Source organism: Meles meles, chromosome 1 (assembly GCF_922984935.1).
Source record: "Meles meles chromosome 1, mMelMel3.1 paternal haplotype, whole genome shotgun sequence".
NCBI classification, from domain to species: Eukaryota; Metazoa; Chordata; class Mammalia; order Carnivora; family Mustelidae; genus Meles; species Meles meles.
The window spans coordinates 158,592,466-158,614,507 of NC_060066.1; the positions used below are offsets into that span (position 1 = coordinate 158,592,466).

Here is a 22,042-nt window from a genome sequence, read left to right on the forward strand (position 1 = left end):
TGCAGTGACCTTTTAAACTTCTAATGAAGTTTACATAAAAAAACACTATTACTATACTACAGTAATCAGTTCTCTCTCATTCTGGAAATGCAAACTTAACAGTTAACGGAACAAATTCTTTAATTATAAAAAATGAGATCAAAAGGTATTCAGTTATACCTGAGAGTTCAAGTTTGCTCCAGGAAGCCCAAGTGCAGCAAGGGCAGGATCAAGAGTAGGAGCTCCCAAAGCAGCCAATGGAACAGCGCCAATCTGTGAAATTTCAAATTTTATTTATTTTAAATTTAATTTCTATTCTTGTTATTTCTGGTATTACTTTTTCCTGTTGAAAGGCCCATATAATAACCAACTTAAGTCTGAACTATGTGGGTTCTGTTGCAACGACTCAGCTATGCCACTACAGCTTTTAAACAAAGATAATAATAAACAAATGGGCATGTTTGTCAAATCAAAATTAACAAAAATGGGGGTCTGGACCAAGAGTTATAGTTCCCTTACTATCCCTGCAATATACAATGTCCTCATTTTTCACCATTACAGCACATTTATCCCTAAAACCAGAAATTAGGAAAACAAATTTTATATATTCATGTGCCAACAATTTGTATTTGTTGCTTCTCAGGTCCAAATCCACTATCCTTTGTCCTGTTTGTGATAATGAAAATAGCACCCTTAAAAGCACTTTTCTCGTGACAGCTGACATGATGTTAAGCTTTATGTTTATGGGGAGCTAGAAGGACACTGTGGAAGGGGTTTCTGTTCCTGGTTTCTATGTTTACTTTTTTTTTTTTTTAAGATTTTATTTTTTTTATTTGACAGAGAGAGAGATCACAAGTAGGCAGAGAGGCAGACAGAGAGAGAGAGGAGGGAGCAGGCTTCCTGCTGAGCAGAGAGCCCGATGCGGGGCTCGATCCCAGGACCCCGGGATCATGACCTGAGCCGAAGGCAGAGGCTTAACCCACTGAGCCACCCAGGCGCCCCCTATGTTTACTTTCTGATTGTTACTGCACTGGGATGTCCAGTGGCCTTCATCTTTTTAGTGAGTTTCAGTACGATCCTCTTGGGCAGCTTCTTACATGTTCTCTGGGCACTCCAGAGAACTTCTGTACTATCCATCCTTTTGAAGGTCTGAAACTTAGCCTTAAGTGGGAAGACGAACCCCCTTATCTACTGGGTCTCCTGTGTTCTTTCTTCCTCAGATCTAGACGTACTAGTTGCTTCCTATACCTGCAATTACTGTATATTCATTCAAGTACCACTAAGTAATCTCCTGTTACCAGTCAGTAATTCTTTGCATTAAACTTTCTCTATTCAAATTACCAGTTTTTTTTTTTTTTTTTGGGTCTCCTGCCTGACAGAATTCTAACCAACAGATGTAAATTATGCAAAGTGCTATTGCAGGCAGTCTAACTTTCTCCCTAAGAACTGTGCTAAAAGTTCTTCTAGCTTCTAATAATATTTAATAAATAAAAGGTGCCAAACCTTCTGTACTTTAACAACTATTTATGGAGTACAATTAAAACAGTGTCCCTATAAAATGTCTACCTTAGTTATTACACAATTTTATATAAAGGAATCAATCTATAAATCATCCAGATCCTCATTTTATAGGTTAAAAAAATGAGGACTTAAATGACAAAGTCATACTCAAAATGATGGGAATTCCTGATTTCATCCTTTTTCTGACTTTACAGTTAATGGAACTATTCAGACAGGTGAAATGATGTAACAGAAAAAAATCTGTTATAAAATTCTAGTTGAGGCTTGCTGTTTGCTATTATCTGCGAAACCACTCAATGACCAGTTACAATCTCTCTGAATAAGAATAGACGAAATTTAAAGAGCTTTTTGGTTCTAAAACAATTATGCTTTTTATAGCATCCTGAGGTTAGAAACACTATCCAGCAAAATTTTTCTCTAACTTTATTTCACCTTCCCCACGTTAAAAATCTCCATTAAGAATTCACCTTTATTGCAATCCATGTACTTAATTCAGATCTCAAGAGCAAAAGCTCAAATGGCATTGAGAAAGAAAGAAAAAAAAAAAAACACCAAAAGTCTGAATTTCACTTTTATTTTCTTTCTGGGTCCAAATGAACATACTATTTTTAACAGCATGTTCAAAAGAAAAAGTCTCATGCCTCATCAAATTCCAGTCCAAACGCCCCCTCACCCACATGGTTCCTTATGGGTTATTTTGAGAGCTAGTGGCAAACCAAATATAACAGATTTACGATTTTCATCAGAATGCTCTTAAAATGCAAACTCGTAAGAGGTTTTCTTCAGTATTTATGATAACAATATAGCCTTTTACAATACTATGAACATATGGTATCATTCCTCTGTGAACTCTAATCATTACAGCACTTAAAAAGCTCAAGTATGGGGGCGCCTGGGTGGCTCAGGGGGTTAAAGCCTCTGCCTTTCGCTCAGGTCATGATCCCAGGGTCCTGGGATTGAGCCCCGCGTCGGGCTCTCTGCTTGGCGGGGAGCCTGCTTCCTCCTCTCTCTCTCTCTGCCTGCCTCTCTCCCTACTTGTGATCTCTGTCAAATAAATAAAATCTTAAAAAAAAAGCTCAAGTATGTTTAGGTTTATCCATAATTCTGTGTTTCTATCCTTTAAGAATTCAGTAGAACTAGCAGTACCTGGGTAAGTGGGTTAGGGGTAGGCAGGAGTCCACCACCAGGCAGAAGGCCTGCCACTGCATTAGCTGGTGCCAACAGAGACAAAGCCTTAGTCTCATCAGGAATAACTCCTGCAGAGAAACATCCTTGCATTAGAACACACTCTTTTGCAAGACAGAAAACACACAAAAACACCCAGAAAAAGTCTCCCTGATACACCACCTGAGTTTGTTGAAAGTACTTATGTTGGCTAAAATATAAAGCTTGACTTCTATGATTATTTATCATTAATTTTATGTCAGAATGAAACTTCAATGTGTGAAAATTTGTTTCCTTTTTCTCTACAAATGGTTAAGTTTCTAGAGTAAAAAAAAAATAGCACAATACACACTACTTTTTTGTTAACACTGCCAAGATTTCATCACCTGTACTCGATTTTTAAGTCATGAACCAAACGTAAGCAAGCACAGTCGGTTCTCCAGGGGTGTGCTCTCAACTTTCAAAAGCTGTTTTATGAACAACGACTCGTGTCGGCTGCTTCACTATAAAGCACACAGAAAAATCAAGATACACAAGACAAAAAAAGTTTGATTTAGGGGTTAATAATATGGTACAGTTACTATGATTTTCTTTTACACCTACCATACAAATTTTGTAAAAATTAAGAGAAGAAAAGTATGTAAAGGAAATATTCTGTTGGAATCAAGCGTAGGGCTTTTGCTGACTCATGAAAATGAATATGAATGTTTCTGAAGGTCTCTGAATACACACAGATGTGTGTGTGAAAGTGGGTGAGTAAGAAAGAGAGAAAATAGGTAAAACAACATGGCACATTCCTTACCTGTACAGTAAAATGCTTTATGTTCCAACATGTGCCATGCTAACCATACCAAAAATGCTGCTACATAGTGTCAGTTCAAAAGCTAACTTAGCCAAACTCCTAAAGCCAAAAACAACATGTATGTCTGTTTTTAAAGCCTAATCTGTGTATTCAGATAAAATCTAAGGGCCCTAAAACAAATATTTATATGTAGACAATTTAAATTCTATCCAACAGCAAAAGCCCTATACAGATGGATTAATCTGTTAATGTGCCCAAGCCCCCAAAATGAGAGTTCAATAATACAATTAAACTACATATTTGCAAATACCAGTAGTATTTCTGTAATACATATTAAGAAACTGCATCTCATCATAAAACATACAATATGTACAGGGCACTTAAGAGAAACTGGATAAGCTGCAGAAGAAAACTGTTGGGTGGTATTTTCAGCAGGGCCTGGTATATAGTTCAGGCTGAACCAGGGAAAAGAACTGTAAAACACAACAACAAAAAAGAAAAACCACTGTTAAATAAAGGTAATGGTTCCTTCCACCTATACTGAGAAGTGCCGATAATATAAACAAATGTATACTACACAGCACTGTTATCTTGCTTGTGTCAGAGCTGTCATCAATTTAGATACCAAGAGTTATGGAGGGGTGGGGGGAGAAGATCATTTAGATATAGGGCATTAATGCATCAATATTAACAAACCTACAAAGATTATGGGATAATTTTGCATGCAAAATTATGTATCAAGAGGATAATATTAAGTATCAACATCTTACTCAAATTAGTGCATTTGCAACATTTCTGGCAAACTAAAATCCTCTTGAATTTATTGTGAGACACCTGATAGAAGATCTGCATCCATTAAAAAAAAAGTCATGCATCTGATCCTCTGATTTAAAAAAGACTATTTAAAAATAAAACTACAATTTAAAAATAGCAATGAGGCCCCTCACCAGTTAATTTTCATGCGTCAAGAGTATTTTTTTTACTGCTGCTTTGATAGAACCATGAAATACTGCATGAATGTGTAGAAATGAAAGAAAAAGAAACAGACAAAAGAAACAAACATTAACCAAGGAACCTAAATAACCCCCAAATCCATTACTATTAAGAGTTCCTTCCAAATCCAGCTATCTCAGTTTTACCAAATAAGACTATTCCTTACCGTAGACTTTGTGTCTATTGTTCTAAAACACTGACCAAGAGCCAACACCAAAGTGTAAGAGCTAAAACTAGGGTGAATGGTGATAAAGGGATTGAGTACATCAGTTATTTAGCAGTGGTAGTAACATTAATACAGCATACCATACCCATAATTAAATAAACCAAAAATAGATTCTGGAACTAAATATTTCTGTAATTCTATATACATTCCTAAACATTTCATTTACAAAACAGATCTAGAAAAGTTACTATAGTCTAAAAATACTTATGAAAACCAGTTATATGATATACTGTATTATGTTCAGGACTTGGGAACTATGATACTTAGCCAATAAGAATTCTTTGAATTTAAAGCCTAACTAAAGTTCTGCACATTACTCACATGATTTGAATTTTGTTTCAAAACTGTACTTTACTTATCCTAAATTTGAATTCTGTAAATTTTCTCTTGGTGATAAGTCTTATCCTATAACAGGTACACTGATATAAAAGAAAACTGCTTAATCAAAACACACTAACTCATACGTTTATCAGCATATATATTTTAAAACCTTCAAATAGGGCTCACACATTTTAATATCACGGAGACAGATGTACTATTATTATATAGCATGCCTTAATCCATCTATGAATGCAATTTAATTTCTTTAGAAAACCACAAAGGCAATTTTTCTAAGTTTTAAGGACTAGACATTTCAAAACTTTTACAAGGCATGGTGTAAAGGTTCACACTGGTATTCAAAGATCTGAAACAGCATCTAAAATTAACAATATCAAAATTCTGCTTCTACTGACCAGTTTGTTAAGGGGAAAGCACTTAAATTCTGGTCAGCATATGTTAAATGATTAGCTTAAAATCCAGTAATTTTATCATACTTCAATGATTTCTTTGATCAAAATTTATAGTTACCAGAAAGCAAATAAAGTAGCAGTACAATGGGAACAAACTAATTATAAAATGTTTCAGAAAATTTTACAAAATGGAATTAATATAGTGCTGTCTTGTCACATGGCTTTTTTAGATCCAAAAACCCTGCTCATTTTTTTTCTGTCAAATTACTTTAACAGCCTAAAATGTAAAAAAGAGAGAAAATGTAGTTAACAAATGGTTACACCAGGAAAACACTTGGGGGACTTGAGTGCTTGCTGGCCTTTAGTTAATGTCTAGAATCCCCTGTAGCTGCAGAGGACCCACTGTTTTTCAGTCATCTGGAAGAGTTTTGCATTTGCCTTCTCCACTACAAAAATCACACACACAAATAACAGAGAGAAGAATTTATTATTTAGAGATATCTAGAAAATATAGCAAGAATGAACAAGAAAATCTGGCATAAAAACAAATCACCCAGTGCCCATCTGGCACCTAAGCTACAGGAAATCTTGAACTTTCATAAAAACCAAAATCATTGCAACCCTTGGTATACTGGAATTCAATGTGGGACATTTTAAAGTTATCTGTGAGAGGAAGCACTACATAAATAAAACTAACCTATTATTTATTCAAAACAGAAATAACATCATGCATTTATTTGAAGGTTTCTATGTAAATGTGCATGGGGTGAACCGTTCACCTTCAGGACTTTTTCATAAAACTCAACATTAAATTAACTAAGGTATATCTTAAGAAATTACAATTAGGGATATGGTTTTAACGAACTTAAAATGTTTTAAAAGAAGGCAAAAAAAAGTTAAGTATCTTATAAAAACAGGCCTGATTTCTAATTTTTAGAATTAAAAAAAAATCTACAAGTAAAAATATGGACTGCAGTATAACAAGGGTTTCAAAATGTTAATAGCTTAAACTTCTAACATGCTACTAACGCTCACTCTAAAACTATACTGAGGTAGATGGTCATCATAGGATGCCCTCACAGATAGTTAAACAAAGCACAAACCTTCTGCATATGGTACGACTATCAAAGCTCTGTCAACGAATACAGTGTTTGTCAGATGCTGTGCCACAACTGCTGAGTCCGGGTCATGGAACTTAACAAAGCAGACACGGGATGAGACTGGCAAAGGTGAATCACTAAAAAGTAAACATATAACATAAAAAAAGAGAAAAAAGAACATCAGTTAAAACACAAACATACGACTCACAAACCGACACTTGCATTCCAAAAGTAAATAGGCAGATAAAAATACATACCACATGTGTTAGTTAACCACTTAAAAGAAAAGGACATTTCAAGTAAGGTACTGCCCACTGAACTCACAAACTGCATATAGACAAAAACAATCACTGTTGATAAACTTACAGTGTATCAAGTTAAAAACAGTTTGAAACTATAATCTCAGAGTTTGAGCAGACCACAAAAGTGTCAACATTTTTTCTATAATACCAATACCAGCTATTTTTAATTATGAGTAAAAATAATTAGTTTTGGTTTAGAAAACTTTTCACTACTGGTAACTTTTCAGAGTAAAAAACACAGAGAATTTCTACTTCAGGGACAAAAAAATATTGTGGGAAAGTACATCTATTTGACAAACAATGAGTTTTCTTGACCCGCCTAAGTGTTGTCTTCTTCCACCTACAGCATAACGCTTAGGCATTATAAAGCACTAGGTTATCTTAACTTAGATCACCTTCAGAAAAAGAAAACAAAAAATGTGTACACATATTGAGATACATAGTACCCACTAGTATTATTACATAAAGATTCCCTCAGCAAACTGCTTAAGTAAAAAAGTGCTAAAATGGAAACTCTGGTAGGGTAAGATAGATTAGGTACTGAGCAGGATTTTTTTTTTTTTTTAAATACAGGGTGGTGCAGATTTCTGCCACAAAACTCCGTGAAAGAGAAAGATTAAATAAAAGTCAGGGGTTGCTCCCATAACGCCAAACCAAAAGTTGTTTGAAAACCAATGCCTCAAAGCAGTAGTAATCACATCATCCCTGGCTATGCATCAGAATCACCAGAGGGTTAAAACCCCCCATATCTCTACTCCACATCAATTAAATCAAGATCTTTAACATAATCAACGCCTCCTCTATTTTAATACCCTGTGACCATCTTAATATGCACCTCAGGTAAGGAACAACTAACTGCTGTATTATAAGAAGCCAACTGCATCTTAAGATTCAATAATGAGAAAGTAAATCCTATAATTAATCTGAATGGCTTTAGAAGAGGGCTTACCACTAACTAACAAATTAGATTTTCATGTATACATAAAAATGTAATTACACCGGATTTTGTTACACTGGTTATTTCAGAATTAAGTACTTGTTGCAAAGAAAATATTCCTCATAATTTGAACACTAATATGAAGCTATTACATAGCCTAAGACTCAAACCCATTAGAACTTTAAATATTTCCTGAAAGGCACTGCCTGTATACTAAGCACAGTTCCAAATCTAGATTCAAAGCAAAGTTGAAAATATTGTCTATCTAAATGGAATTTATTAAGCCACCTTGTTAAGGAAGCTTACTGCCAAAATGTTTTTGAGAAGATACAGTGTTTTGTTTTGTTTTTTTAACGTGGATATAGTGTGTTTTAATGAAGCACTACAGGTCTAAAATTTAACAATGTTGCACCCATATAGTGGAAAGAATGCCATTTCAGCAGGTTTAGAACTAAAGCTGTAGCACTTTGTATCCTTTTCTCACATACCCACACTTTTACCTCAAAATTTAAAAAGCTCTTTGGAAATGATGCTATCCTTCATTTTAACACCTAACTTAATGGTTTGGTAAGTAACAGGCATTTAAATTTCTAAAAAACGTGATCTCTACCATTTCTTTGACACTACTGTTAACTGACTCAAGAGGAAAATGACTCTATAATATTAAGTTCTTAAAGAATATCAATACAATGAAGTTTTTTAAAAAATAAAACTAGAAAATACTGCCTACATGTTCAGTGTATTTCCATGAATTTAGCAATTAATATTATTCATATTTTTTCTATCCATTCACATCATAGCTATTACTGGCAGCTTATTACTTGGTTTTATCAAACCTGTACCATAGTAGGGAGGTAAAAACATGCATTAAATACCATGGAAGAGGGTCACAGTAAGACAACTCAGAAGGGCAAATAATTCATTTCTCCCCACTTCAAACAACCTTGTTTAAAACAATTACTATTTGGACCCAAAGTGACATTCTTTGATGTTCTCAGAATTTATTTAAAAGAAGACACATGCTAGTAAGATAGCACGTTAATTTCACTTTCAGACTCATGTCTGAAATTTTCACACCTTGGAATTTTCTACAAGTACCGCTTCTAAAAATTTAACTGCTTTTATTCTTTAAGAAATAATATAGATTAAAAATAATATAGATAAAGCAATTGATGAGAAGCTAAACAGGAAAGAGCAAGCCCTATTTGATGCTTTTGCCCTTAGGTAAAGAGTGGCAGTATTTTTCCTTTTTTTTTTTTTTTTTTAAATTAAAGTGTCCTCTAAGGGTTGTTTCCCAATCTTCTGGGATGCACATGGAAAATTCAGATTTTCTGTTTTCCATCAAGCCCAATGAATGTGAGAATTCCTTTACAGGAGGGCTTTGATTTCGAAGATCGACACTTGGTATTTATGCCAACTAAAGTTGGAGAACTAAAGTATAAGAACTTTGGTTTAGACTGCTAATAACACTCTTTCAACTGCCACCTTAATACTGTGTTAGCCATTTCTGGGTGGAGAATTTTGAGCTTATAATACAAACAAAGGCAATACTGACCTGAAAATGTGACTCTGTTCATCTAATATGCCCTCTCTTTCATCATGTTCTTAGTTATAAGAAATAGAGTAAAATGTTGCATGTAATAAAAAATTTTTAAAGATAACCTCACCAATTAGTTACTTATACCTATCATCATTAAAGTATCTATTTTTGGTGCCCACATCCATAGCACATATACTAAAACTGTAATGATACAGAAAACACTAGCACGCCCCTGTGTAAGAATAACACTCAAATCTGTGATGCATACCATACTTTTAGTTTTCTTCTAGTATACTTTTTGTTAGAATGTCTGCAAACTTGTCCTTAGAAATTTAAGGCAGTAGTTGTTTTGGTGGTGTTTTTTGTTTTTTGCTGTGAAAGAAATTTATACTTTTAGTTTTCCAGCTAGATGAGCAAAGAAGTTCAAAGTCAGTTTTTGAGTGAATTAACTTTCAAGGATTTAAAATATCAAATACATACTACACTACAGTCTGCTATAGCCATGGGTTTATGGCTACTTGCCTGTGCAAGTCTTTTGTCACTATTAAAAATAATCTATTTTTGGTCACTGAAATAATTACCTAAGTAAGTTATTTAATTGATGTAAACCTTCATTTAATGTATAACTTGGACACATGCTTCACTGGGATCATTAACATTACCCAATAAACACTCTGTTATATTCTCCATTCTGAAATACACTAAAACCAAATATTTAAAGAATACTTACTACTGTAAAAGAATGATTCCACTCATAAATAAAGGACAATCACACCACTGGGTTGAAATACTAATTCAGACACTGGTAGAGTGATTTGGAAGTGCAAAACTACCTATGTGAATTTCACTTCACCTTCACCTTCATCATTAAACAGGTTAAAGATAAAAAAGGAAAGCATCTAGCATACACCAGATAATCAAACAATGTTGAATTTCCAAAACACATTTTAGGAACAAGCAGAATTAAAACTTTCCTGTAGAAAGAGAGGAAATAGATGAGGGGAACACCAACAGGCTTTCAAATAACTCTAAGGGCTGTCATACAAAAGAGAGGATTAGAATATTATTTCTTGTGAAACAGTATGATCACTGGGAGAAATTAAAGGTCAGCAATTTTTGGCTTAAAAGAAACAAGAAAGAGGGATTCAATAATGAAACAAAGGGAGAAACCTTGAGGAGGTTGACACTGAACTGTTGGCATAATTCCAGACACCAGGATCACCACTACACCACCTCCCCCATAGGCATTTATAACTGAAAGCAGCATTTCAGTAGGTGTGGGTTAAGGCTGTCATACATGTATTTTAAAAAATGCTCTGTAGGTAATGTTGCTGACCTAAGGAGCCACATATTCTAAAAGAAAGAGGAAACTAACCTTAACCATCAGTTGGTGATTAGTGCTTTAGAGAAAAACAAAGCAGTTAAATTGAACAGGGAAAGGAGCAGGAGTGTTTTATTTTCACAGACAGTGATCAGGAAAGGTTTCTCTGAGTAGGTGATATCTGAGTAGCAAAAGGAAGCAAGCATGTCACAGGCTTATTATCTAGATGAATATGAGTACCTTTGGGGAAAAAAATACAAACACCCTATAAAAAAATCAAGTGGCAAACATGTTTACAATAGTCAGAATTCTATATATTCTGAACCACTCAATCTTATTCTAGGAATAAAAAAGATATTTGGAATGATGAACCTTTTTGGAGTACTAGTTAGCACTTCACAGCACATTATCCCTTGTAAGCTGCTTCTGAAAACGGTAGTAAGCTTAAAGAAACTGTACAAAGTAGTTCCAAATTATGCATGCTGGATTAGCAATTGCAATTTATGTTTTTTAAAAAAAATCGACATTAAATGAACAAAAGTAGGACTAGGACTCTACATCCATCCTATTCAAATCTAGAAGGCCATGAAGATAATATTAGCATCTACTGAACTGTAACCTTGCACAGTTTCAGATGAGAAACTATCTGTATTCGGAAACATTTACGAAGGTGTCAAAGAGCAAAGATGTGTCAATTTTTATTTCTTCTTCCCAATACAGCGGGGAAGGAATCCTCTTAATGCACAGCACCCCAAACCATGTTATCTGATGCACATCAGTTATCCTGGTTATTATGGAACTACTTTGACAACAAAGCAAAAGAAGCCAGATTCTGGTCTATCATGACTCTAAGATATTGATCATTCATTAGGTAAAGAGGAACCAGTAAACAGCCTATACCTCTGTCATCTTTTTATAAATGCATCATAAAAACAGCATCTTCAAAATAAACAAAACATTTTAAAGTCAGGAACCGTAACAAAATTCTTAGTAACTTGTTGGGCTGGAAAGAATTATTTCATCAATCAGTCCAGTATGTCAGGTATTTTGAGTAATAACATGATTATAATAATCACGTATGTCACTCTCATTTTCTGCCTTTTTGCTGTTTATTAATTTCATGAACAACTTAACAAAGGGCATGTTGTCAGAAAATGGAGTAACAGTAAAATATTTTTCTATGTTCATATTATGAAAGCTACTTGTCCTTCATTACTAAAAGCAGTCGTTTCTATTTAAAATAACGAAAATGTTTCCAGAATTCTACACTTCGTAAAAATCTAACTCTGAAACCTTTCTCTACATGTATATTCCCCTAAAAATTAAAAGCACACTCATTTGAAAACATTAAAAATCATGTAAAAGCAATTTAAGTAGAAAGTCATGAAATATGGGAAATGTTTAATATTGCAGTATGATTAACATCTATTAATTGAGTAAAAATATATTTAATGATTTATTACTGCCATCACAACAGCAGATTCCTTCAGAGTTCCAATTTCCTGTTTAGTACTTAAGTGACATCATAAAACTCTCAATGTACAGTGGGTACTCAGTGTTTACCTACAGTGTTACTGTAAGTATTTTCACTCTTCACAGAGAGCACACCACTGTTTTATCATTTCAAATGTTTGTTCTAACATTTATCACATCTTACTTCAAAGCTTTATTTTTTCTTTGCAATTAATCCACTCATTCAATATTTTTTCACTAAGAATGTGAGACAACAGAATAAAAACAGCCATACACTCTAAATTTAAAAATTTAACATTCTATAGAATTCCTTCGCAAGAACTGTGAAAATGTATATGTTATTTAAACAAAAGAAAACCTTATGTTTCAGCTGTAACCCATTTTTGTCAGCATAAAAATTAAGTATTCAGGCTCACTGAATTAATCTGTGAGAATATTAACTCTGAATTATATTCACTGGGCCTGAGTCAGCTAACGGCAATACTTAAAGTTAAGGGAACTGACAACAAACTTCGTTATCAAATTAACATAAGAATTGATAACTGTTACTTTTCAAATAACTGAAACATTTGATTTTTTTAAAAAGCGATTAAAACTATATACGAAATACACGAAGTGCGGTTAGCCCTGCTCTAACTGCTCAAAAAAACGACCACGTTGTCACAATTTAAGAAGAAAACCACCAAACCTCAAGATTTTAAAAGGCTGTGTCTCTTTAATATCTAAAACACAGGCCCTGCTTCTCCGCGTTAAGCCTAACTCGTAAGCAAAGGCAACAGCAGCCTCAACGAAAGCAACCTGGTCCAGGGAAGCGTCGACCACGGCCTAGGAAATGGTGTAGGTTAGGCCCCGAATGGGGAGGAGTTAGTAAAACGGCGATGGTGGACGATACTCACTCTGGCGGGAAGAGGCGCAGTTCGTCGATCTTGCCTAGGAAACCGAAGAGGGTCCGCATCTGCTCAGAGCTAGCGCTCGGGGAGACATTAGTCACCTGGATTACCTCGGTGCCGCCGCCTCCGCCACCGCCACCGCCGCCGCCGGGCCCGCCGCTGGGGCCCGGGCCCGCAGTACTGGGGACGACGGTAGTGTTGCTCATGGCGCTGCTCGCGTTCTCGCTCCTGCTTTAACACATCAAACACACAACAAACAGTGAGAGGGAGGGGGAAGAGGAACCAATTCGCCGGAGAGTAGACAGGAGGGTGTCCGATGCTACAGCCGCTGCTGCCACCGCCGCCGTTCCTCCACCCCGCCGCTTGTCGGGAGGGGGTGGCGGGGGGAGATGAGAACGCGCGAGTTCGAGACCACGAGAAAACAAACGGCCGCCCCCACCTCGCTTCCAACCACCTCACTCGCGGGCCCGAGCTCCCCACAATGCCTTGCGGCGCATGGGCGCGTCACCGTCGGCTCCGCCCCGCGCAGGCCCAGCCAGCCTCGCCTGCAGCCAGAGAAACGCGAGAGGCACCGAGGTCTAATGGAAGTCGTCACTCCTGTTCGCACCCCCCCCCACTTTTTTTTGAAGAAATAAGTGGAAGGCATTAACTTTTTATGAAACAAACATTAACTCCTTTGCAAAAAACCTGTACACTTAGCAACTATTCTTACTAGAAATGCCCCCTAAATTTATTCACACATCTACAGATCTGTCCAGATATTACTAAGGAAATTTCTACCCTAGCAACCAAAATTTTCCTCCCCATCACTATAAAATTTTATAGATCTTTACTATATACACATTTAGTAACATTAAAAAAATTTTTAAAGATTTTATTTGACAGAAAAACAGAAGCAGGGGGAGGGAGCAGCAGACGGAGGGAGAAGCAGGCTCCCTGCTGTGGGGGTTGCTCCCGGGACTCTGACATCATTTCCTGAGGCAAAGGCGGACGCTTAACCGACTGGACCACCCAGGCGCCCCGGTAACATTAAATTTGTAACCGATCTGTTTTGTCACTAAAACCTTGAAAAAAGATTTAGCGTTATACTTATTAGTGCTTAATAGGCAAATCTTATTTCACAAACAATTTTTTTTAAAAAGCACGCTTTATGATACCTAAATATATTCACGTATATGATCTGAAATTCCTACAGAAAAATTTGATTTACATGCATATTATTGCTTAAAATAAAAAGATTGTCTTTTTATTTTATTATATATATATTATATATATATATTTTATTATATAAATTATTAATGACCAGGCTTCATTTTTTTCTAACTACCATGCTCTGTTTGGGGCCTGCCTTCATTGCTACAACTTCTGCAAGCAGAGTTTGGGCTTCCTCTTTTCTGTTCAACAACCGAAAATATACATACTCTTTTTTTTTTTTAAAGATTTTATTTATTTTACAGAGAGAGATCACAGTAGACAGGCAGGCAGAGACAGCGAGGAGCAGGCTCCCTCGCCAAGCAGCAGAAAGTCTGATGTGGGGCTCGATCCCAGGACCCTGAGATCATGACCTGAGCTGAAGGCACAGTATTAACATACTGAGCCACCCAGGCACCCTACATACTATACTTGTTATATTAACATTTATCTTCTCCAAAGTGGTTGAGTTTTCTGGGTCAGTTTAAGACTTAGTGCAATGTCTTTCATATAGTAAATGTCCAATAAATGTGTTAAACACATGAATAAATATGCCTTAATGACAGAGCTATTTATTCCAAGACAATTGTTAAATATCTTACATGCCCCTGAATATTTTGGAGGCTAAAACCTGAGGCCTTACAAGAATATTTTTGTTAGTAAATACATCTATAGAATAATGAAGAGTGTGATTTGTGAGAGATTAGAACACAAAGTTATCAAGACCTGGACGTAGGGGCGCCTGGGTGGCTCAGTGGGTTAAGCCGCTGCCTTCGGCTCGGGTCGTGATCTCAGGGTCCTGGGATCGAGTCCCACATCGGGCTCTCTGCTCAGGGGGAGCCTGCTTCCCTCTCTCTCTCTCTCTCTCTCTGCCTGCCTCTCTATCTACTTGTGATCTTTCTCTGTCAAATAAATAAATAAAATCTTGAAAAAAAAAAAAAAAGACCTGGATGTAGAGGCAGTTAGCCAGGTTTACTTACTGCCTAAGTCACTTCTGCTACTTGTTATAAACAAGGGATAGGTTTGTTGAATGTAAGCCTCAGGAAAATTACAAATTACAACAAACGGCATGTCACTCATTAATGTTTATCTGTGAACATAAAAAATGTCGGGACGCCTGGGTGGCTCAGTTGGTTAAGCGGCTGCCTTCGGCTCAGGTCATGATCCCCAGCATCCTGGGATGGAGTCCGCGTCGGGCTCCTTGCTCGGCAGGGAGCCTGCTTCTCCCTCTGCCTCTGCCCGCCACTCTGTCTGCCTGTGCTTGCTCTCTCGCGCTCTCTCTCTGACAAATAAATAAATAATCTAAAAAAAAAAAAAAGGTTAAATAATTTACCTGCTCATTTCGAATCAAACACATGTAACTACCAACTGTAGATTCTTAATTTGATAAAGTTAATTTGTATTAGGAGCCATAAAATGGGAGCCTGCCCTAATGGCGTGGCCCATGTCACAAATCTAAGTCATTCTGCACTTATGGGAAACACCTATCAAGAAACCCAACACAGATTAATCACAATCCTCTAACTCAGCTTTAGTTACCTTACCTAGAGAACAGGACCTACTAGCTTTACGTATTTTTTTTTAGATTATTTATTTATTTATTTGACAGAGAGAGAGAGAGAGAGAGAGAGAGAACAAACAAGAAGAAGGCAAGAGACAACAAGCAAAGCGGGGGTGAGGAGGCTGCAGGAAGGCCCATGCATGGCTGATCCTAGGACTCTGGGATCATGGCCTGAGCTAAAGGCAGACATATAACCAACTGAGCCACCCAGGAGCCCTGGACTGCTAGCTTTATAAAGTAATACCTCAGTCTCCTGACCAATCATACCCTATCTCTGTGCTGCCTCTCCTAATGTTCTCTAAAACATGCTCTTGTCTGAAATCTTTTGGGAAGAGTGTTCATCGGCGTGTGAGGCACTGTAATCCCCCAATCCAAGGACTGTCTTCCCTGTAATAAAGGACATCAAATTCACTACTAATTTGTTTTCTCTTGTTTGTCACTTGACAAGTTCCATACCTACTAGAAATGCCTACCATGTGCCAAGCATGCCACAGTGTTCTACAATAAAAAGAAAACACAAAGGCGGGGTTCATTCTGCCTTTTTTTTTTTTTAAATGTTAGCATCTTTTTATTCTTTATTGGTGGATACAAAGAAATCTTTTATGTTATTCTACATTTTTGACATAGTCATAGTTAAAATTACATTTTCAAAACAAGAGTTTTGTGATAAGATAAAATCTTTTAAATCATCAGAAACTAGTTTATGTATAACTTACTGAATATGCCTATAGATGGTGCCTCCAAGTGGAGAAATAATCTGCAAAAATGAGTCTTATCTAATAAGGAGAATTTCTGAATATTTTATTTTCAACTCATCTGGCAGGTGGAAAAAATACTAGACTTGGAGCCAATACTACCCTGTCATTTATTAAGTGTGATTTAAAGAAATTTCACTTCACTTCTTAGAATCTACTTCAGTCAGGAACTTAATCATAATTTTGAAAATCCTTCTAGGTCTAATAAATATATTAAATAATTACTACTACCTTGACTTATTATTGTCTGTTGCCTATAGAAATAACTAAAGACAAATACATAAAAGCAAAAACAAATACATCCAAACTACAGTAGTTTTAAATCACTTCAGATTTGTTTAGGCTCCTGATTAAATGTAACTATAAGAAATACAGAATCTGGAGATGAGTATCATACTTGTACTTTAACCTCAGTGTCATAAGAGGTTGTTAAAAAACTTGCAAATTCTTTCAAATGTTATGCACCTGGTATGTTCTGGGATTTTCCTAGACATTAGGAATACAGCAGAAAAAGATTGGCAATGTCCCTGATCTCCCATAACTTCAGTATGGCAAACTTTCAACAAACATACGCAAACATGTACAGGAGTAATGTTTTGTCATGAAAATGAACCAGGATAAAAGACAGGAGAGAATGTGTTATTGAGCTGAGACTTTAATAAAAGGAGGAAGCAAGCCATTTGAATTTCTAGGGGAAGAGCAATACAAAACAGAGGAAATAGCAAATCATAAAAGGCCTGGAGGGTACAAATAAGTTTGAAACTTTCAAGAAAATTTGGAAGACCATTATTTATTGAATGAATGCTTTCCAGTTTATATTTCAGAGGGAGGCTTACAAGGAGATCCTATCAGTATCATATGGAAAGTGAAGTAAAAGAAATATGCAAAGGGAAAGGTCATAGCTTATCTTTGGAAGTGGATTGGGAAGGCCTCCAGCTATACTTGAATGATAAACATTACCAGTCTTACCAAGGGTTAATGCTATTTCTAATCCAAAGCAAAGAAGTAACCTGTCATAGAATATAGTATTCTATATAGTAGAATAGAATATAGTATATGTGTATGTATAATCACTCTACCCACTAGATATCATGTTCCCAGTTGGATAAATCAAGTCACCTGTTGTTAGTCACCTTTGTGCACAATGATAGAAGAAATGAGTTCCCCTAATTGACACAATTTTGCAAATCTGAAAAGCAACAGTACTTCAATCAAATTAGTTGTTAAGCAGCAATTCTTCTCTTGCAAATACACTTTTTTGAGGACAGGGAAGACCGATATATTAGCCTTGTGTTTCCTCATGCCCAACAACATACACAGTATTTGATAAAACTTACTATTATCAATATGCTAAAAACTTCACAAATGCCTCACTCACATAGTATACTCAGCAAAGGCTTGCTTATGAAGACATGAATGCATTTATCAGATTTATAAGGAAATATGGTTGAGGTAAACTCTCTAAGTATTTGGCTATACATTTTTTCCTTTATGGCTATAGAAAGCATACAAAAGACTGGGAAATAAACTGTGGCTTACAAATCCTCAACTTTAAAAAAATTAATCTGCAGATCTATCCTAATTTTAATTTCTAATTCTATAAATCAGATAACTGTATTTCTATTTTATTTCTAATTCTATAAATTAGACACTTCTATAAACATTAATGTCTATTTTAATATTAAATTGTAAAGCTCATGCTCCCCTTTTTTTCCCTCTATCTAAATGAAGGGAAGAGGATAAAGGATGAGTAGGCATTTGGGAACTGATAGATGGGCAGATGGACACACACACTAGAACAAAAATAAGTCTACTTAAATTTATTTCCAAATACTAGTTTTTTTTTTTTAAGATTTTATTTATTTATTTGACAGAGAGAGATCACAAGTAGGCAGAGAGGCAGGCAGAGAGAGAGAGGAGGAAGCAGGCTCCCAGCCAAGGAGAGAGCCCGATGCGGGGCTCGATCCCAGGACCCTGGGATCATGACCTGAGCCAAAGGCAGAGGCTTTAACCCACTGAGCCACCCAGGCGCCCCCAAATACTAGTTTTATATTGTCTGATTTATATGATCTACGAATAGGAAAATCTGTATTTTTTAATTGGCAGCACATGGTCTGTGAACACCTTGAAAATTAACATAGAGGAAAAAAATGGCAGCATGAACATTAAAATACGTTGCCTACATACATATGTACAGTATTCTCAGCTATAATGCATATGCATTACTTGGAAAAATCAAAATTTGTACAGATTTGTTTGGTTTTTGGATTGAAAGGGGTCAAAATAAGTATCTGGATGGAGAAGCTCCAGATACTGACTACTCAATACTATCCTCTATGTTAGATTCTTTTGGAATCTCAACTGAGAAAAGGCCATTCCTTTGAGGGACTATTTCACAATCTTTAAAAAAAAAAATCTATATCTATATAACACATATTATATAGCTATAGATACAGATATATATAAATATCTGTAGATATTATAGTAGATAAGATAAGATAAGTAGAGTTGTATCTTTATTCTAAGAGTTTCAAGCATTCTAACACTAAATAGTTTTCCCTAATCAAGGAATTAGACATTTGTGCCATTTTAACCTTTTTTTCCTATGGCATAAAATTACTTTTCTCTTCATGAAGGAAAATTATTTCTAAAGTTTGATAAAACTGGTAAAAAAGAAAGTGTACTCCACTCAGTAACGAGAAGATCTACACTAACTGAATGCTTTTAAAATGGCTTTTAATCCTTACAACAGTTAAAAGGTATTATAGTGATTAAAAATGCAGGCCTAGAGTCAAACGAAAGGGGCTCTGCCACCAATTAAAATAATTGTGAGCTCTGGCTCATTACTTTGTGCTTTGAATTTCTCATCTGAAAAATGAGGATAATAATGTTCACCTCACTAGGTTATTATGAGGATGAAAATACTAATACAAATGTTTAGAAAAGATGAATATTAACTTCTATCATTATCCTTACTCTACAAATTAAGTCTTTCATTTTTAAAAATGAATGGTTACCTCAATTGGGTTCTATTTTACACCATCCCTCTATTCTAGGCTGGTACTGTGCCTTGGACATCATTCATGTGAAAGAAGAATCAGAAGAGCTAATATTCATAGTAAGAAGAGTTTCTTAAGATCTCACATTTTAATATAGGCTTTATGGCATTTTTTTAAAAAGATTTTATTTATTTATTTGACACACAGAGAGAGATCACAAGTAGGCAGAGAGGCAGACAGAGAGAGAGAGAGAGAGAGAGAGAGAGGAAGGGAAGCAGGCTCCCTGCTGAGCAGAGCCCGATGTGGGGCTCGATCCCAGGACCCCGGGATCATGACCTGAGCCGAAGGCAGAGGCTTTAACCCACTGAGCCACCCAGGCGCCCCGGCTTTATGGCATATTTTAAAATTATAAAGTAATAAATGCAAAATGTTAAATATTCAAACTATAAGTGCAAAAAAAGTACAAATCCCCCATTTCACTCTGTGCAAGTTCTCAACCACTATAATAGGTGCTGCCTATCTATAATTAGCCACGTAAGCCCCAATTCCCTTATATGAAAAATGAGGACAAAGGTATGAGTTTTTAAGATCAGAAACATTATGGATAAGAAGTACCTAGCACTGTGTCCAGCACATAGGCGCTCAAAAATGGCATATACCATTACAGGAAAGTCTATGTTCAACTTCCTTATCTTTTCAATGTCTTACCTTAGAGCATTACTGTCGAACGTGGAAATACTTTGTAAACTGTTAAGTGGTAGTCAACAGGCAAAACACACTTATTATTAGATGCCCTTTCTTTAAGAAGCTGCTGTAACTGAAACATAACACCAACAGATTTCAAATTTCCATATTCGTTTTTGATCCTAAAGCAGGCCTTTATCAATAGTATGCACAGACAGATGATGGCAAAAATTCCTTCTTACTTTTTAAAAAATATTTTATTTATTCATTTGAGAGAGAGAGCATGAGCAGGGAAGGGGCAGAGGGAATGGGAGTAGTGAACTCTCTGCTGAGCAGGGAGCCTCATGTGGGCTCAATCCTAGGACTTAGAGATCATGACCTGAGCCAAAGGCAGGTGCTTAACCATCTGAGCCACCCAGGCACCTCCAAAACATTCTTTTTTTGATAAATGTAACCACCCAGGGTTGCCTGGGTGGCTCAGTTGGTTAGGTGTCCAACTCCTGATTTCGGTTCCAGTCATGATCTCAGGATAGTGAGATGGAGCCCCTGTTGGGCTAGGCCCTGCACTGGGATGGAGCCCGCTTAAGATGCTCTCTCTTGGGGCGCCTGGGTGGCTCAGTGGGTTAAAGCCTCTGCCTTCAGCTCAGGTCATGATCCCAGGGTCCTGGGATCAAGCCCCGCATCGGGCTCTCTGCTCAGCAGGGAGCCTGCTTCTTCCTCTCTCTCCCTGCCTGCCTCTCTGACTAGCTGCAATCTCTGTCTATCAAATAAATAAATAAAAATCTTAAAAAAAAAAAAAAAAAGATGCTCTCTCTCCCTCTCCCCCCACCCTCATTTCTCTCTCTCTCTCTAAAACAAACAAAACAAAAAATCCTCCCCCAAAACAATAAAAAACTACAAATGTTCCATGGAAAAATCTTCCTAGGAAGGTTTCAATTACTTCTTTACATTTTTAGAACAAGATTATTATTCTTATTTTCAAAAGTCATAAGCAATTGCATATATGCTTGATTAATCTTAAAAGTACTGTGACATGGGTCAGAGCAACAGACCATCAAATGACCAAGGCATGGGAAAAAAACAAAAAAGGAAAATGTTACTAAGTACACTTGATGATCTAATTTCTGACAAATGATAAAGCTGAAGACCATAATGCTTTTTCCCAGTTGCCACCCCAGTCCCTTGAAGCTATGAACTATGAGCTGGAATTAGCTCATGTTGAGGTCTAAAACATGTGGAGATGTTGATCAAATAATTATTTTGGAGGGAAGAGACGATGGGAAGGTAACTTTGTAGGAAATGAATTAAAGGCAAAAAAGGCCAGAATCTCTAAAGTGGAAAATAATCAAAGCTGTATTAACAGTAAATAAATTCAGCGACGAGGGCAAAACATGTATCTCTAGAAAGATGAAGAACAACCTGGGTTCACAGATTTGCACTGTAAGGACCACATATTTAAATGTTCACTAGTATTTCACCATCCCAATGATGGTACCTTTCTTGTTAAGTATATGCAACTGTGATATTTTAAGTGATGGGGAAGAAAACGGATGTGGAAAAAAACTCTGGACAGTCTTGAAGTTATTCTGAAAGTTAAACTAGATTTACCTTGATTGCAATTGTGAGTATATTCTGCTTTCAAATTTGAGTATCAAATTTTTAAGTAAAAACCCATTGGTTGTGATCATCAACTAACTATCAAATTATTTTTATATTCTCCTCTTATCAACCTAAGTTAACACTAAGAATAAAGTCTCAGTGATCCTCACATTATCTTATTAAAACAGTTGGGGAGGGGCACTTGTGTGGCTCAGTTGGTGAAGTGCTGGCCTTTGGCTCAGGTCATGATCCTAAGGTCCTGGGATGAGCCTGC

At 36.2% G+C, this 22,042-nt stretch overlaps 1 protein-coding gene and 1 non-coding gene across 10 annotated transcripts in view; one reads left to right on the forward strand and one right to left on the reverse strand.

Annotated features, from left to right (window-relative positions):
• The window catches only part of SRSF11 (serine and arginine rich splicing factor 11), a 43,218-nt gene that overhangs the window by 15,937 nt on the left and 5,239 nt on the right, over positions 1–22,042 (reverse strand). For 2 of the 9 annotated variants that reach the window (XM_046000234.1, XM_046000192.1), the window contains exons 2-5: positions 12,986–13,207; positions 6,520–6,653; positions 2,647–2,756; positions 160–252 (exon numbers count right to left, since the gene is read on the reverse strand). In XM_046000234.1, coding sequence (XP_045856190.1) covers positions 160–252; positions 2,647–2,756; positions 6,520–6,653; positions 12,986–13,185 — 537 coding nt within the window. In that variant the 5' untranslated portion in view covers positions 13,186–13,207. The other 7 variants (XM_046000222.1, XM_046000213.1, XM_046000259.1 and 4 more) reach the window with 6 other exon arrangements.
• On the forward strand, positions 9,467–9,572 carry LOC123928416. The gene has a single exon (XR_006815694.1). It is a non-coding gene; the product is annotated as a U6 spliceosomal RNA (small nuclear RNA).